Below are 17,544 nucleotides of genomic sequence, written 5' to 3' on the forward strand. Positions count from 1 at the left end.
TCCATTTTTGTCTCTTGTAAACAACAAATGTCAATCTTATGCCCTCTTACAAGTTCAAAAACATCGCGCTGTTTCGCAATGCTCCCCAAGCCCCTAATGTTGTATGACAGTAAATTCATGGACAATTCATCTGACACCCAACATTATCGAAGGAAAGAAAGTTACCTTGCATCTCGATTTGGCGGACTATCACCTCTTCTTCAGTCTGACTTGAAAGCCCTAACTTCTTCCCAAAGTCCCAGATTTTCTGACCTGAAATTCCCCCGTCCTCTGTCGAAAGCAACCCTTTTTGACTCTCCCTAGCGGCCTCCTCCCCTCTCCCATTTAGTGGTTCTATTTCAGAGATGAAACGCCCCCAATTCTCATTCTCCCTCGCTCTATTCTTCTTTTTCCCTTTACATTTTTTTCCTTTTGTGCGTCGGGGATCAACCCTTTTGTTGTTGGAAAGCAGCCTCGCTTCCCCTGCTTTGGAGCCCGAAGAATCATCCTTTTCGGTCCTAGACACTTCCTCAGAATGGTTGTTTTCTTCTACAATAACATTCACGTCGAGACTCTCACTGTTATCTTCCAGATCGTCAATTCCCCCTTGTAGAAGAATGGGTTCCTTTTCTCTCACAGCATGAACCGTGGACAAGGAAAGAGGTACCCCACAAAAGTTTTCGACCGGCCCACGAGGGTACTCCAATAAGCTTCCACTTGGGCTTTTGTCTTGGTTCTTTGAGTTTTCGGCCCAAAGGAGGCAATCCTCCTGCTCGGCCCTGCAAGAAGACTGGCCTAAACCTTCGGCAGCAACCACATTCAAAAGAAGTGTCGAGCCTCCCAACGTTGTCTCATCATGATTGGTAACCTCGACTGAAGTGTCTGCAACGGTTTGTTGCGAAGGAATCGAAGAGATCAATTCTTGGAAAACCGAAACGTCTTGCGAAGGAATCGAAGAGTTCAATTCTTGGATAACCGAAACGTCTCCATCTCCCACACCGATGTCGTCCATCATTCCGATGGTAGCGATAGCCGGATCCATGGACTCCGCTCCATCCGACCATCCTGAATCCGATTCCGATTTCGACTCATCTAAATCCGGTTCTCCGAACAAGGACGAGAGTGGGTTATCCTGAATTTCTTCAATGCGAAGTGTGAAACTAGCTCCATCAATGCAGCACTCCAATACTTGGTCAATGGATTTGAGACCTGTAGAGATATGTATCAAAGCTTCGTCCAATTTCTCTCTTTCTTTCGTCAGTTCGTGAATTTTCAAAACCCGCCCAAAGTTTACCGTCACCGAATCAAAGAAACGAGAGTTCCATGCATGAAGCGGGATCCCAATCCATCTCGTCCAAATAGCTCGCTGCTGGTGTACATCCACGAAGTTCCATTTTCTCTTCCAAAGAAACCAGAAGTCACTCCATTCATCCAATTCCGTGAGAACTTCTTGTGTTGGCAGTTCGCAAATACTTCGGATGAGCACCAAACTTCCCCCCATCGTCGAAACTTTCAGTTTTCCGGCACATTCGCTGTTGATTTCTTCTTTGATTTCATCCCAGAAGAAATCATCTTTGATGAAACCTGTGAATGTTCCTTCAAGCCACTTTGAATCCTCCTCCGAAGTTTTGAATTGTAGCTTTTCTCTTGTGCAGGGTTTTCCTTCAGAGACTCCAGTGAGAGCTTCTTTAAAGGAAACTCCCGGCTTCTTCTTTGCAGAATCCAAAAAATGGAAGCAGTCCGATTTCTTTCCAGTATCTCTTTTGGTGTCGAACCCCTTTTTTTCTTCATCCCTCACCACCCTCTCAAACCTTGGTTTAAACACCCTAATTTTGTAGCTTCCAATCCAAAGTTGATTCAATTGTTCAAGCAAACCCTCCGTATCCTCAACACCTTTGAATCGGACAAAGCCAAAAGGCTTCCCTTTTTTATCTCTCTTATTAGGACAGAAAATGTCAATCGGAACGCGAACGGCACCAAACTTCCTTCTCAAGAAATCAAAGCTGCAATCTTCGGGGATGTTGTTGAAGAAGAAGGTGACTCTCTGTGATCTCGAGAGAGGTTTAACCTCACCAGTGGATCGACCAGCTCCACTCCTCCAAGGCTTCGGCTGCCTATGAAAGTTATTGCTCCGTTGAAACACCACATTGCCTTCTGCTCCGGTCCTATCGTGCCCCCTTTTCCTCACCACCCTCCAAACCTCCTCGCGACGCATGTTCTCCGGTCAATGAAAAATGAAAAACTCTTAACCAATCAACTTCAAGTTACCCCACAATTAATTCAACTCCAACAGCCACCGGTCAGTTCGAAAACATTCAAGGTATTCCACTATCTCTTATGCAAGGTAAGAACAGGCTGCACTCTTTCACCCAAGGAATAAAGATTGAAGAAGATGAATCCCTAGACTGCCTCTAATCATGTGATGCTAAGACAAATCTGTGAAATCCAAATCCCAAACTCCAAACCATACGCCATTTTCATAGTAGAGAACAGACTACGATAAGGATGAAGGAAAGAGAGAACTTTAGATTTATAGAGAAGTGGGCGACTGCCCTACCAGCGTTGAGCTCGGTGCTGGGTGATTGGCTTGCTGCGCCGGCTTGACAACCAGCGAACGACAGAATTGAGCGGTAGTGGGTGGGCTCTGGCATTGAGATCGGTGGCTGGGTGATTGGCTTGCTGCGCCAGCCGGACAACCAGCGAACGGCGGGATTGGTGGGTGGGCTCCGGTGGCTGGGTGTCACGCCTAGGCGCCTCTCTCGAACAGTCTGCTGGAAGGTTGGCTTAAACATGTTTAATCGATATATATATATATATATATATATATATATAATATAGAGTTCGAGAGTTTTTTAGGAAAGTAACTTAGATTGATTTGAAAATAAGGACAATAACTTTCGAACTTGTAAAAATAGGACACTAATTTTTTTTAGAGTAAAATAGGAGACTAATTAATAAGTGTTGCATCCGCAGGACATTTTTCGGCCAATTATCGGCCGAGAAATGTCCTATTTTTACGACGCTTATTAATTAGTGTCATATCTTACTCTAAAAAAAAATTAGTGTCCTATTTTTACAAGTCCGAAAGTTTTTGTCCTAATTTTCAAATCAACATAAATTATTGTCCTAAAAAATCCCCTGACTCTATATAATATATGCTAAGCATTTTTTATTTTACTGTCCTTACTTTCGATTTCAATTTGTTTTAATACTTTTAGTAATATGTTTCCAATATTATGTGTGCTGGATAATAGACGTGAGTGCTGTGCTTATTTACTTTTTCTGCTTATATATATTTCTAGAAATATCTTTCTCATTGTAAACACAAATTTTTTGTATTTCAATTTGATAAAATACAAAACGCGTTACAAAGATAATTTGATAGAATTTGAGAATAGATTTATGCGGGTTGCAATCTCTAGTTAATCCTCTGATTCTTCTCTTCCATTTGATTCTTGAACAAGCTCGAAGGTTCTTGAAATACTTGATTTGATGACGCCAATCCAAGGGACTTAAGTCATGATTTTGGATTGAACGTTGAACTTGATTTGATTTGATTTGAAGAACGTCCTTAGAATTTGTAAGAACGCCTTGAAGCTTTGGGACTTGGTTGATTTGATTTGAGGAAGATCGTTCTTGGAATTTGTAAGAACGCCTTGATCACTTGAAGATTTGAAGGTTTGATCACTTGAAGATACTTGAAGAATACTTGAAGATTTGAATGCTCAAATACTTGAAGATTCGAAGAAGACTTGAACGCTTGAAGATTTCGAAGGATACTTGAAGATTTGAATGCTCAAATACTTGAAGATTCGAAGAAGACTTGAACTCTAGATAGAATTCTTCAAGATACTTGAATACTTGGAAGAATACTTGAACTCTCCAATTCTTCGCCTCTTTCAACTTGCGATACTAGAGAGAATTCTTTATACTCTTCGATCTTCCGTTCCTTCACGTTGTGATAATAAGCACCCTAACACCTCTATTTATAGATTTTAGAGATGGGCTTCGTGGGCTTTATGGGCTTTGGGCCTTCATGCATGGGCCTTAGGGCTTTAGGTGTCCATAAGCCCATTAATTCATTTATATTAAATATTAATTATATATCTATTTATTTTAGGAATAAAATCCCATTTAATAAAATAGAAAATATAATTGAATATTTAATTCATGAATTTACACGTGGCACGATTTAATTCGACGACAAATTTAATTGTCTACAAATTGCCCCATCGAGACTTGTTTATGGACGAAATGCCTTTGGTAATAGACGAGTCTCGAAATATATCTTGATAGTTTAAACTCTTATCGCGGAGTTCTTGATTTTCTTTGAATTTATAAATAGTTTATACTCGTATTTAGGAGTTCTTCATTTTCTTTGAATTTATAAATAGTTTATACTCGTATTTAGGAGTTCTTCATTTGATTTTGAAATTTTAAATAGTTTATACTCGTATTTAGGAGTTCTTCATTTGATTTTGAAATTTTAAATAGTTTATACTCGTATTTAGGAGTTCTTCATTTTCTTTGAATTTATAAATAGTTTATACTCGTATTTAGGAGTTCTTCATTTGATTTTGAAATTTTAAATAGTTTATACTCGTATTTAGGAGTTCTTGAATTTGAATTTTGTAAATAGTTTATACTCGTATTTAGGAGTTCTTGAATTTGAATTTTGTAAATAGTTTATACTCGTATTTAGGAGTTCTTGAATTTCTTTGATTTTTTTTTTTTTTTTTTTGAACACATAATAATCATTATCCAGTTTTCTAACCATTCACTTCCACTTGCACAAAACATACTAGCCCCCATGAAAAAAAAAGAAGGTCCCCAAATCCACTACCAAAATCAGCATATCCCCACCACTAAACAGCTTTTATCATTAACCCATGCTCCACTAATCAAAATGGAGTGAAGTTCATAGTTGGAAGAAGAGCTGGAACTCCACTCTTCGGCGGCTAAGTTCAGGGATTTGGTAGCTATCTCTACCTATAAATAAAGCCTATAGTCTCTTGTGAATAGCAACAACCGCTCTCCTTCTTCTTTCTTTTCTTTATTTCGTGTTCCATTTCTTCCTTTTTTTCTCTTCTTTCGCCGGTAGTAGAGAAGTTGTTGGCAACACACGACCGTGCTTCATCAAGGTAAAACTCCTTTGTAGTTTCTCTTATACTGTTGTCGAGCTTTTAAATTGTGCATAGCGTAGAGAGAAGCGGCAGTGAGAGTGGAGACTATGGGGTTGCGCATGTAGGAGGTGGCGGCGCCGATCTTCTTGGAGTAGTCGGCGGGGATGCCATCCCAGATGGTCCACATTCTGTCGACGTTAGCGTGATGGCAGTAGAACATAGGGTCCCTGCCGGCGGAGTAGAAGTTGCCCATGTCTTCGTTGAACTCGTTGTCGGGGTCTGGGCTCGGAGCAGTGCGTGCAGCTGCTGGTGGAGGCGGGGGCCGACATCAACTACAGGGACGTCAGCGGCGGCCTGACGGTGCTCCACATGGCCGCCGGGTACGTGAGGCCCGGCGTGGCGAAGCTGCTGGTGGAGTACGGGGCCGACGTGGAGGCGGACGCCGCTGCAGCTGGCGCGGGAGATCCTGAAGTCGACGCCACAGCTGCAGTTCGCGCGGCGGCTGGGGCTGGAGAGCGTGGTGAATGAGGAGGAATGGGCGGCGGCTGGGAGGAGGGTTTGGGGCTGGATGACAGATTTGGAGGAGAAGGCAGCGGTGTTGGGCAAAGCAGCCATGGTAAACTGTTGTCTCTGTGGAAATGTGTGAGAGTGAGAGGATGAGAGAGCTGTTTGGTTTTAGTGAGAGAAAGTAAGGGGAGATAGGATTTGGATGTGAGGAGGAAATGAGTGGACCGATTTTTTTATTACCTCTCTTTCTTTTTTTTTTTTTTTTTTTTTTTTTAATGATTGAATTTCTATATATATATATATATATATAATTCAAGGAGTGGTGGCTCTTTTTTTTTTTTTTATGATTGAATTTCTCCTTTTTATTTTATATATATATATATATATATTTATATATATATATATAATTCAATCTTGCCTCCTTTTATCTTGACTAGAATTTAATTCACATTTTATTTAAATGCAAATAAATTTCTAAGTCTGGATGTGTTGCTTCCTTGCAGTGTCACGATGGTGGTCTTCAAAGATATTGTGGTCAAGGGTCAAGACTATTTGCTGATTTTGAGTGATGATGAGCAGGAGACGGAAATGGGCATGCATCTAAGAGTATTTCCGGCATTGATAGGCCACTATGTGAAACCTTGGCCCAAACTTTTGAATTCTCTATATCAGTCGGAATGGACCAGCGAGATCAGTTTGAACAAAGCGTCGAAGGCTCATACATTGCATCCGGCCCGTCCTTGGCAAAGCAAGGAATCCAATTTTCTATTGACTTTGAGGCGAAGGATCATCGATAAAGATGCCAAATGGGGAAGGGTTACAAGCTTTCGTGGGGAATTTCATTTCTTTGAAGGCTATTGGGAGTGGACTGAAGATATCCTTAGCCGCTGCGGGAATGAACTCCGAGTTGTTGGTATCTATGATGCAGTTTATGCCTCTCTTTTCACTTATGATTGCCAGCCCGAGATGGTTAAAGCGTTCTGTGAAGCTTGGTGTCCTGCGACGAACACCATTCTCACTTCATCTGGCGAGATGTCTATTTCTCTATGGGATTTACAGTATCTATCAGGGCTTCCGTGTACCGGGACACTGTATGATGAGGTTGTACCCTGCGCGAAAGAGATTCTTGGCAAAGATCAGTTTGGCAACCCGTTCATTCCCTTGAGTTGTAGATATTTACTCTCTGCTTACTATTCTCTTAAGCATCGTGATGGCAAGGATCCTGAGAGCTCAGTTTCTATCGATGAATGGATCAAATTTTGGTCGAAGAAAGCTTCAAAGTATTCTCATCCTCCTGCTCGCAGGGCAAAGAAATCTCAACGCCCCAAATCGACTCATAATCCGAGTGGTTCATTTGAAGCGCATCAACCATGGTCTTCTGAAGAAAGGGCTCCATTCATCGAGCTTGATGCTAGTGACAAATATCACACCACTATGTACTTGGCAGCTCATATAGCTTGCTGGTTGTGTATCTTTGTTTTTCCAGATGGTGACGCCATGTCGATTAGACCAACCTCTTTCAAAATGGCAAGTTTGATGGCGTGCAAACAGAAAGTTGCCCTTACAGCTCCAGTTCTAGCCAGCATCTACAAAGGGTTGAACACTATCTCTAGTTCTATGGAGCCTTCTCTTGTCCTGGTGACGCTACCCTTTCATTTCATATATGGTTGGATAGCGCTCTATTTCAACACTCACATTCCCCTTCCAAGAAGCCTTGGTGTCGCCAAGATGACTCTATATTCAGGCGAAGGAGCTGCGAAGTATTATCTGCCTGTTGTGTGCCGCGAACGAATTCAGTCGTACAATTCGATTCGTTGGAATTGTACCACATTCACCAAGGAAGATGACATTTTCTATGTCGATGGTGAAAATACAAGAGAGATTGAGCAATGCTTCTTCATGGCTATTCGCTCGAGTTTTTTGGTTCGCCGGCTGGATGACCACTTCATCGTGGAGTCTTATGGTCCTCACCACTTCAGCCGTCAATTTGGCTATTACCAAATCGTACCCAGCAGCCTTACTCAGAACATTCGAAGGACATCTTTGGAAGAAGGTCTCAACCTTTGGCGCATGTGTTTGCTGCACAGATCGCGATCAAGGGCATGTTTTCCACGATCTTCTTTGGACATGAAGATACATTGTTCAGTCGACTATAAGACTTGGTGGGATAGGACGTACAGATTTTCTTTTGAAAACAAAATCTCTTCTCCGGCTCATATCACTTTTAAAAGAAAAGATCAGGAAGAAGCAATCAACTCCAAAGATGGAAAGAGGAAGGTCGTCTCTACCACCCTTATAGCTGATTCTGGTAGTAGCAATTCTGAGCGTAATTGGAAAAAGAAGAGAATTGCGGGGTCCTCAAAACCGGCCGAGGGTCACGTTGAGGAAGAGCCAACTCTAGTGGATGCCGATGTGAACAAGGTCTTTCCTCATCTCGTATCTTCTTTTCGTATTGATATATAATTTCCATTCTAATTGCATCTTCTTCTTGCCCTTTTGTAGGCTTTGAAAGAAGTGTTTGGAAAAAATCTTGAGAAGGGCTCACCAATCGACTGTGTATCCATTGAATCCAATAAGTCAAACGAGATTCCTTGTCTTGCTAAACAATCCCGCCCCCGACCAATGCCATCATGTGGGGCGCCTTCCGAGTTCAATGCCACACGCATGATCGATGATGAACTCAAGTCGTGCTGCAGGATCATCTGGGGAAAGCTTCGTGACAAAGTTGAGAGAACCAAAGTCGAGTTTCTATCGGCGCTCGAAGACGAGATACGGAGTGGCATTTCCCGTATGAAGATTATTTGTGGTCTTGACCTTTCCAACCTTGAAGATAGTATTGATGAACTATTCTCCAAAGCCACCGCTTTTGATAAAGTAAGGTCGGCTTCTCATGAGATCAATGAAGGCCACACACTCAAAGTTCGAGAGGTCAAGGTTTGCCTTCAAGAGAAGTTTGCCAAAGAGAAGAAGGATGCTGCGAATTGTGATGCTTTAAAAGCGGATTTTGATGAGTTGGAGAAACGCAAGAAAGAATTGTTGGTGTCTTTGGAGCAGCGAAGCCTGATACTCAAGACTACTCGTGGTGAGATCAAGGTACTCAAGGAAGACCTGGCCAAGCTTGAAGAGGCTTCGAGAAATGATGAGGTCTTGAAGAATTTGGAAGCCTTGAAGCTTTCACTAGAGTCTATGCAGCAGATTTTGAGAGATCAAGACCCTTTTGCTTAGTATATTGCATTTTTATCATTCTTCTTTTGATGATTCTCATTTGGTTTGTCGTGGATATTTTGACATCTTCTCCCAATGCTTGTGCTTCTTTTGATGACTTGATTTCTTTGCTATTTTGGAATGAAACGTCTTTGGCTTCACATAATCAACTTAAATCATAACTTGATGATATAAATTGAAAAGAGTCAAACACAACTTATGACTGAACTTAGAAATTATCTAAGCTGCCTACGTACCCTTTTGAAAGGGATCAAGTCAAAACGTAGTTCATAGGATCAACAGGTGTTTGAGATTGGGTACCGTGCACAGTTTATACTCATGCGGGCCAGGAGTAACATGCAGTTTAGGCTCGTGCGTCAAGGAGCTGTCTTCATACACTCCATTTTGTTTGCTTTTCTCCATTTCTGGTTCACTTTTTTTTTTGGCTTTTCTGCTTTTCTATTTTTTTTTGGCTTTTCTATTTTTATTTTTTATTTTTTTATTTTTTTTTATTTTTTTATTTTTTTATTTTTTTTTACATATGTACATGCTTCAACTTCTACCACCTTTCAAGGATAGTAACGTTTCAGGAACTTGCCGTTGATAGGCCCAACTCTGACGTTGTCATCAGAAAGAAGCCTGTATGCTCCGTTTGTGTAGACTTCCTTGACAACATATGGGCCATCCCACCTTGATACGAATTTGTTTCCAACACGATGAGTGACAACGATTGGCCTCCTTACAGCGAGGACCAGATCTCCAACTTGAAAGGAACGCACTCGCACCGTCTTGTTGAAGGACTTTGAGAGGCGAGCTTGGTAGCATTCCAACTTTTGCTGAGCTTCCAGCCTTTTCTCATCTAGAGCTTCGAGTTCCTCCAGACGCAAACGTGCATTTTCTTCTTCAGTTAGCCCTTCCTGGATGGCCATTCTCAAAGAGGGAATTTGTTGCTCGAGAGGGATGACGGCTTCAACCCCATATACCAAAGAGTAAGGCGTTGCCTGCGTGGGAGTTCTATAGGTGGTTCGATACGCCCACAATGCTTCCCCAATGTGTTCATGCCAGTCACGCTTTGATTTTGAAACAATTTTCTTCAACAGATTGCACAAAGTCTTGTTGAATGCCTCAGCCAACCCATTTACCGGTGCATTATACATCGATGACTTCCGTTGCTTGAAGCCGAATTTTTCACAAAGCTTGTTTATCACCGTGTTGCTGAAAGGTGTTCCATTATCAGTTATGATGTAGCGAGGAACTCCATAGCGATAGATGATGTTGGTCTTGATAAACTCAGCAACGGTCTCTTTCTTCACTTCTCTTAATGGTATCGCCTCAGCCCACTTGGAGAAGTAATCGGTCGCTGCCAAAATGTATAAATGCCCCCCCTGATGATTTTGTCAATGGACCAACAACATCCATGCCCCAGGCATCAAAAGGCCAGGACGCAACCGTGGGGTGTAGTGGTTCGGGCGGCTGATGGATGAGGTTTGCATGAAATTGGCAGGCTTGACATCTTTGCGCATAATCCAAACAATCTTTCACCATAGTTGGCCAGTAGTAGCCCATCCTCTTGATTCGGAAGTGCAGCTTTGGACCTGACTGGTGAGCACCGCAAATGCCAGAATGCGCCTCTTCCATGGCTTTAGCAGCTTCCTCACTACTTAGGCACCTGAGAAATACTCCATCAAAAGACCTCCTATAAAGCGTCCCTTTGAAGAAAATGAAACGAGTGGCGCGCCGTCGGATGTCAACCCTTCGACGTGGATCATTTGGTAATTTATCATACTTCAAGTAATCGACCAACAGCTGGCGCCAATCTTCCTCCTCAATTTCGAAGACCTCAACAAGATGACTTTCAATTTCTTCGCATTTCTCTTCTTCAAAAATAGGTGGTATAACCCATCTTTCACACACTGGAATTTGAATTTCGCCACTGATCATAGCTATGGTAGACGCGAGTTTAGCCAAGGCATCTGCTTGCTTATTTTCACTTCTTGGAACATGTTCGATTTCCACATCTCCAAGCCACTCAATGATCTTGCGAGCATACTTGACGTATGGCAATAATTCAGGTTTCTTCACTTCATACAGTCCAAGTATTTGATTAACCACCAATTTAGAATCACCATATACTTTGAGGTGAGATTGCTGCATATTCAACGCCATTTCCAAACCGAGGATCAGAGCTTGATATTCTGCTACATTGTTAGAGCAATTCTCAGTTAGAGTAAAGGAAAATGGCAGCACTTGACGTTCTGGTGTCACGAACACGATCCCGGCACCAGCACCTTCTTTATGAGATGCTCCATCGAAAAACATCCACCATGGTAGGGCGACATCGATTACAAGTGCATCTTCATCCGGGAGGTCATCACTTAGCTCCCATTCAGCCGGAATTGGGTGGTCTGCTAAGAAGTCTGCCAACACTTGTCCCTTCACAGCCTTTTGAGGAACATACACAATCTCAAATTGTTGCAGTTGGAGGTACCAACGTGCAAGCCTGTCAGATAAAACAGGTCTTGACATCACAAACTTTAAAGGGTTTGCCTTGGATATAAGGCGGACAGTGTGAGCTTGGAAATAATGCTTAAGCTTTTGGATGGAGAAAATCAATGCCAAACACAGCTTCTCAATTGGAGCATATTTCAACTCATTTGGTGTCATTGTTATGCTCAAGTAGTATAATGCATTCTCTTTTCCACCTTCATTTTCTTGCGCAAGCAGAGCTCCCATGGATCGTTCTTGAGCAGCAATATACAAAATCAAGGGGCGTCCTGGCACAGGTGCTGCTAATACAGGAGGCTGCATCAAGTAAGATTTGATATTCTTGAAAGCATTTCTACATGACTCATCCCACTCGAATGGTATACCCTTCTTCATAATTCGGCTAAATGGTTGACACCTTCCAGCTAAATTTGAAATAAACCTTCGTAAGTATGCTAACTTCCCTTGCAAACTTTTCAGGTCATGGATATTTCGAGGTTCGGGCATTTTTAGTATGGCATCAATCTTTGCTTGTTCAATTTCTATCCCTTGATGGCGAACGATGAACCCAAGAAATTTGCCAGACTTGACACCAAATGCGCATTTTAGTGGATTCATCTTCAACTGATGTTTTCTCAATCGCTCAAAAATCATTCGTAGATCTTGCAGGTGATTGTTTCGTTTTTTGGACTTAACCACCAAATCATCCACGTAACACTCAACATTTTTATGGAGTATATCATCAAATATCTTCTGCATGGCTCTTTGGTAAGTGGCACCAGCGTTCTTCAACCCAAATGGCATCACTTTGTAGCAATAGATTCCTTTCGGGATTCGAAATGCTGTTAACTCTTCCTCATTTGGTGACATGCGAATTTGATTGTAACCGGAAGATCCATCCATGAAGGTTAATGCTTCATGCCCAGTTGTGGCATCGATCATCAATTCGGCAATTGGCAATGGAAAGTCATCCTTGGGGCATGCTTCATTCAAGTCCCTGAAGTCAACACATACACGAATTTGTCCATTTTTCTTTCTTACTGGAACAATGCTTGAAATCCATGTTGGGTATTTGACTTCTCTAATAAAACCCACATTGATGAGTTTGTTCACTTCAGCTTCAATTAGAGGAACTAATTCTGGTCGGAATCGGCGTTGGGCCTGCTTGACTGGTCGTGCATCCTTTCTAACGGCTAAATGATGAACAGCTATCTTGGAGCTCAACCCCGGCATTTCCTTATAAGACCATGCAAAGATGTCTTTGAATTCTTTGAGCAATTCGATATATGAGTATTCCTCATCAATGGTCAGCAACGCGCTGATGTAAGTGGGTCGTGGATCTTCAATAGTGCCCAAATTAATTTCTCTCAGTTCATCAACAGTAGTCTTAACTCCTTCTTCAAACTGTTGAGGAGCTATTTCGGCGTCTTCTTCTTCAACAACCACTTCTTCACATGAGGTGATATGGTTTGATGTAACAACATCTTCGCGACGCACTTGACCTTGAGTAGTATGAGGAAGAGGAACTGGATTACTAGCACTATTAGTAGTGTAGTAAGATGAAGCCACACTCTCTCTATCTTCATCGTCTTCGGCATCCCGTGTAAAGATGATTGTCTTCGTTTTGGCCTTCAATTCTTTTCCACATGATATGAGCAAAGTGGTACACCTCTTCATATGAGAAGGAATCGAGCTCCTTAGCTTCTCTGTTATGTCCAATTCATTTGCCCTTTTTGTCACGTCCTTTTTCCATGACTTGCCTTTGCCAAGCCTTTTAAAGACAGATATTCGTTGAGCTTTTCTTTCATCCAATCTTTTGAAAACAGAAACCCTTTGGGTTCTCCGATTGCTTGAAGATTTCGGGATTTGCTTGGTGCTAGCATAGTTAGCAGTGGCTCTCTTGATGGCAATACGAATGGGGCTTTGCACCATGTATCCCAAGCCTGCCTTGGGATTTTGGCTTGTATTAGCAGTTTTTCTCACATAAGACTTTGACGTGGAGCTTTCTTGGGGATTGTATCCAGCATTCACAAGGAGTTTGTATGCCTTCGGACCAAAGTGTTTCGAGAGTTCTTTGTCTGAGAGATCTCCATGTTCTGTGGCGCCACTTTGCTTTGGTCGGGCAAAATCTTTGAGTGACTGAGGAATGGGCTTTTTGGCATCAATCTTAGTCAAAGGGATGGTGAAACCTTCCATCTTTGGGCGAGATTCTTTCTCTTGGCGGGATCCCGACTCCTCCTGTGGTACATCCCTTTCCACCACTGTTGCTTTAGTTCTTCCCAAATAGAATTGAGCATCGGCGAAATGTGACTCTGCTTCTGTGAAAGGTTTGTGATCACCAACCACTTTTCTTACGGTGCCATTTTGATAGTATTTGAAGCATTGGTGCAATGTAGAAGGAATAACACCATTTTCATGAAGCCATGGTCGACCCAGAAGCATGTTGTAGGATGTCCTTGCATTAATCACATGAAGCAACGCTGTGGACTCCATGTCCTGCATCTGCAATCGCAGCCTTATAGTTCCAAGAGCTCTTTGCCCTTCATGGTTGAAACCTTGAATCATCAATCGACTGTTTGACAGCTCTTCTGCTTGGATTCCCAATTGCTTCAAAGTCCTTAGTGGCAAGATATTGACTGCCGAGCCTCCATCGATGAGAATTCGATTGACCTTTTGCTCCTGTGTATAACAACTCACGAACAATGGCCTGTTATGAGGTTCGAATCCAAGTTGCAAGTCTTCATTGGAGAATGTGATTGCCAATGCATCATCGTCTTCTTCCATGTTTATTTCAGGTTCTTCATCTACTTGGTTGGATGTATTATACAGGGTTCCAATACCTTCTATTATGTCATTCAAGTCGGTGGAGACCATATTTACAGCAGTAGCGTCTTCTTCAAGAGATATTTTCCCTTCTCGAGCTAACCGCATGACCCTGTCTTTGAAGATGAAGCAATCATGTATGGGGTGCCCAACCAGACGATGGTATTTGCAATAATTTGGATCGTCTGTCCTCCCTGCTTCATTTGGTCGCTTCATTTCTGGCAACTCGATAAGCTTTTCTTTGAGCAGGTCATCAAAAATTCCTGAAACATCAGAGTCTAAGAAAGGGTATTGCTTTTGTTGCATTTCTTTCAAGGTAAGTCTTCTTTGCCCCATGTCTCGGGAAGAGTTCTGATTGTCTCGTGGAGCATTCTGGTTGTCTTCCTGATTAACTTCTTTCTTTAGAAATTTCACAGAAGTTGCTTTCACTGCCATAGATTCCTTCTTTGGTGCTTTGTCATATGGTTTTCCTCCTTTCTTGAATTCTGGCTTGAATTTGCTAGACTCCTGGATTGGTGGTCCTTCGATCCCTCTTGCCATCATGCTCAACTCCATATCATGAGCTCTAGTGGCTAGTTCCTCGAATGTTCTTGGCTGGATTCCTCGCAGAATATATTGCAAGCCCCAATGCATCCCTTGAATACACATTTCGATGGCAGATGATTCAGACAATCGATCCTTGCAGTTGAGACAAAGGTTTCTCCATCGGTTGATGTAGTCAATGACTGGCTCTTCTTTGAATTGACGTGAACTTGTGAGCTCCACCATGCTGACAGTTCTTCTAGTGCTATAGAAGCGGTTGAGGAACTCATGCTCCAGTTGTTCCCAACTATCAATTGAGTTTGATTCTAAGTCGGTGTACCAATCAAAGGCATTACCTTTCAATGAGCGAACAAACTGTTTGACCAAATGATCTCCATAAGTACCAGCGTTGTTGCATGTTTCAATGAAATGAGCCACATGTTGTCTTGGATTTCCTTTGCCATCAAACTGTTGAAATTTTGGTGGTTGATAGCCAAGAGGCATCCTCATACTGTCAATTCGCCGAGTATATGGCTTGGAGTAAGTTAACGATGACTTGGAGCTTCCATCGGAGTTATTCTTCATTGTTGCTTCGATGAACTCTTTGAGTTGGTCAATGGGAATGAGGCCACTAGACGAGAAGAGAATGTCTTTTCCTGAAGGCCTTTTTCCATCACTCTTTGATTTGTCTTTGGAGATTTCTTCATCGTTATTCTCTCCATCTTCTTCGCTTTCTTCGCCTTCCCTATCGTTGTTGGCGTGGCTTGAATCTCCTTTTTCTCCTTTAAGCTTTGCAATCTGGGCATCTTGCTCTTGGATGTGCTTGGTTAGAGATTCAACCATCTTTGTCAAGTTCAAGAGTTGTTCCTCCATGGTGGAAGTGTTTGTCATCATGACACTTGCATGGAGTTGATAATTTTCAGTGGGGAATGTGAAGCTTCTCTCAAAGTTGTCATCTTCTTCATGGATAGATGGAAAACGGGAGGTCGACTTGGACACCTCTTGCATCAATTTTGCTTTGCTTCGCGTGATCATACCGATGCCTTCCGAAGAACCTTTAGATGAAGTTGGAGCAGTTGTATTTGGTTGAATTGACATTGTTCAAGATTTTTGGTGAAGAGTAGAGATGAGAGGTAGAGATGTCCCGCTGGGCGTGCCAAAATTTGTAAACACAAATTTTTTGTATTTCAATTTGATAAAATACAAAACGCGTTACAAAGATAATTTGATAGAATTTGAGAATAGATTTATGCGGGTTGCAATCTCTAGTTAATCCTCTGATTCTTCTCTTCCATTTGATTCTTGAACAAGCTCGAAGGTTCTTGAAATACTTGATTTGATGACGCCAATCCAAGGGACTTAAGTCATGATTTTGGATTGAACGTTGAACTTGATTTGATTTGATTTGAAGAACGTCCTTAGAATTTGTAAGAACGCCTTGAAGCTTTGGGACTTGGTTGATTTGATTTGAGGAAGATCGTTCTTGGAATTTGTAAGAACGCCTTGATCACTTGAAGATTTGAAGGTTTGATCACTTGAAGATACTTGAAGAATACTTGAAGATTTGAATGCTCAAATACTTGAAGATTCGAAGAAGACTTGAACGCTTGAAGATTTCGAAGGATACTTGAAGATTTGAATGCTCAAATACTTGAAGATTCGAAGAAGACTTGAACGCTAGATAGAATTCTTCAAGATACTTGAATACTTGGAAGAATACTTGAACTCTCCAATTCTTCGCCTCTTTCAACTTGCGATACTAGAGAGAATTCTTTATACTCTTCGATCTTCCGTTCCTTCACGTTGTGATAATAAGCACCCTAACACCTCTATTTATAGATTTTAGAGATGGGCTTCGTGGGCTTTATGGGCTTTGGGCCTTCATGCATGGGCCTTAGGGCTTTAGGTGTCCATAAGCCCATTAATTCATTTATATTAAATATTAATTATATATCTATTTATTTTAGGAATAAAATCCCATTTAATAAAATAGAAAATATAATTGAATATTTAATTCATGAATTTACACGTGGCACGATTTAATTCGACGACAAATTTAATTGTCTACACTCATACATAAAAAAAAATGGAGGATAAAGTGTGGCCATTGTGATCATTCTAGAAACCACTAATTCTTTTCTTAGAGAATTCATAAACCGAAAGGCTGCTATACCTTTTTGGAGATAAACCGAAATGATATATTGTACTTGAGGTATAACTTAAGTTATAGTAATATGACAAGATAACTTTTTTTGTTTTGAGGAGAAAGATGACAAGATTTATATGTTGTGTGCATAAGAAGTGATTGGTATTATGTATTTGTATTTGATAAAAAAATATAATATGTAGATACCTTAAAATTAGTTGTTTGGTACTCTAATTTAAAAATTAGATTAAATTTAGAACATACAATTGTAATCTTATGAAAATTTTGAAAAGACAAATATAAAATATGTCCCAACATTAAAAAAAATAAAATTACAATTACAAAGCCCATTGAAGCAATTCTAGTTTACTTGTTCAATTTCTAACTCAAGATCAGCACATTCTTCAATCGATCATCCCTCCAACCATCTCCAAATTAAAATTAATTCAACAAAAATTCAGCATCTTCGACCAATCCCCTGATCCCCCGAAAATGAAGTACACCTCCAAAGGGTAATATTTCAATTTGGTATTAAGTATCAAAGGGTGACCCCATATATTGTATGAAAAGGAACATTAAATTTGGGCGGGGCTCAACTCAAATTCGGGCTATCCTTAATCCTTATTACCTACCAAACACTCAATGTAGCCTAAATTTGTATTGTATTCGAGCCTTATCTTATCAATCAAATAAACCTAAGGTTCCCTCACCAAAAAAAAAAAAGAATCTCAAGAAGGGTATTTTGGCCATTTAAAA

At 41.2% G+C, this 17,544-nt stretch overlaps 2 protein-coding genes across 2 annotated transcripts; one reads left to right on the forward strand and one right to left on the reverse strand.

Moving 5' to 3' along the window:
- The first annotated feature begins 6,030 nt into the window (after positions 1-6,030).
- Positions 6,031-8,974, forward strand: LOC131010936 (uncharacterized). Its single transcript, XM_057938647.1, has 2 exons — positions 6,031-8,030; positions 8,112-8,974. Exons 1-2 carry the CDS (start codon positions 6,120-6,122, stop codon positions 8,832-8,834), a joined length of 2,634 nt encoding a protein of 877 aa, XP_057794630.1. The 5' UTR covers positions 6,031-6,119; the 3' UTR covers positions 8,835-8,974.
- Positions 8,975-9,382: 408 nt separating this feature from the next.
- LOC131009851 (uncharacterized) lies at positions 9,383-13,862 on the reverse strand. Its single transcript, XM_057937256.1, has 3 exons — positions 13,706-13,862; positions 10,356-13,615; positions 9,383-10,198 (listed from the first exon to the last, which is right to left on the reverse strand). Exons 1-3 carry the CDS (start codon positions 13,860-13,862, stop codon positions 9,383-9,385), a joined length of 4,233 nt encoding a protein of 1,410 aa, XP_057793239.1.
- Between the last annotated feature and the right edge of the window lie 3,682 nt (positions 13,863-17,544).

The sequence above is a fragment of the Salvia miltiorrhiza genome, chromosome 2 (assembly GCF_028751815.1).
Source record: "Salvia miltiorrhiza cultivar Shanhuang (shh) chromosome 2, IMPLAD_Smil_shh, whole genome shotgun sequence".
NCBI lineage: Eukaryota > Viridiplantae > Streptophyta > Magnoliopsida > Lamiales > Lamiaceae > Salvia > Salvia miltiorrhiza.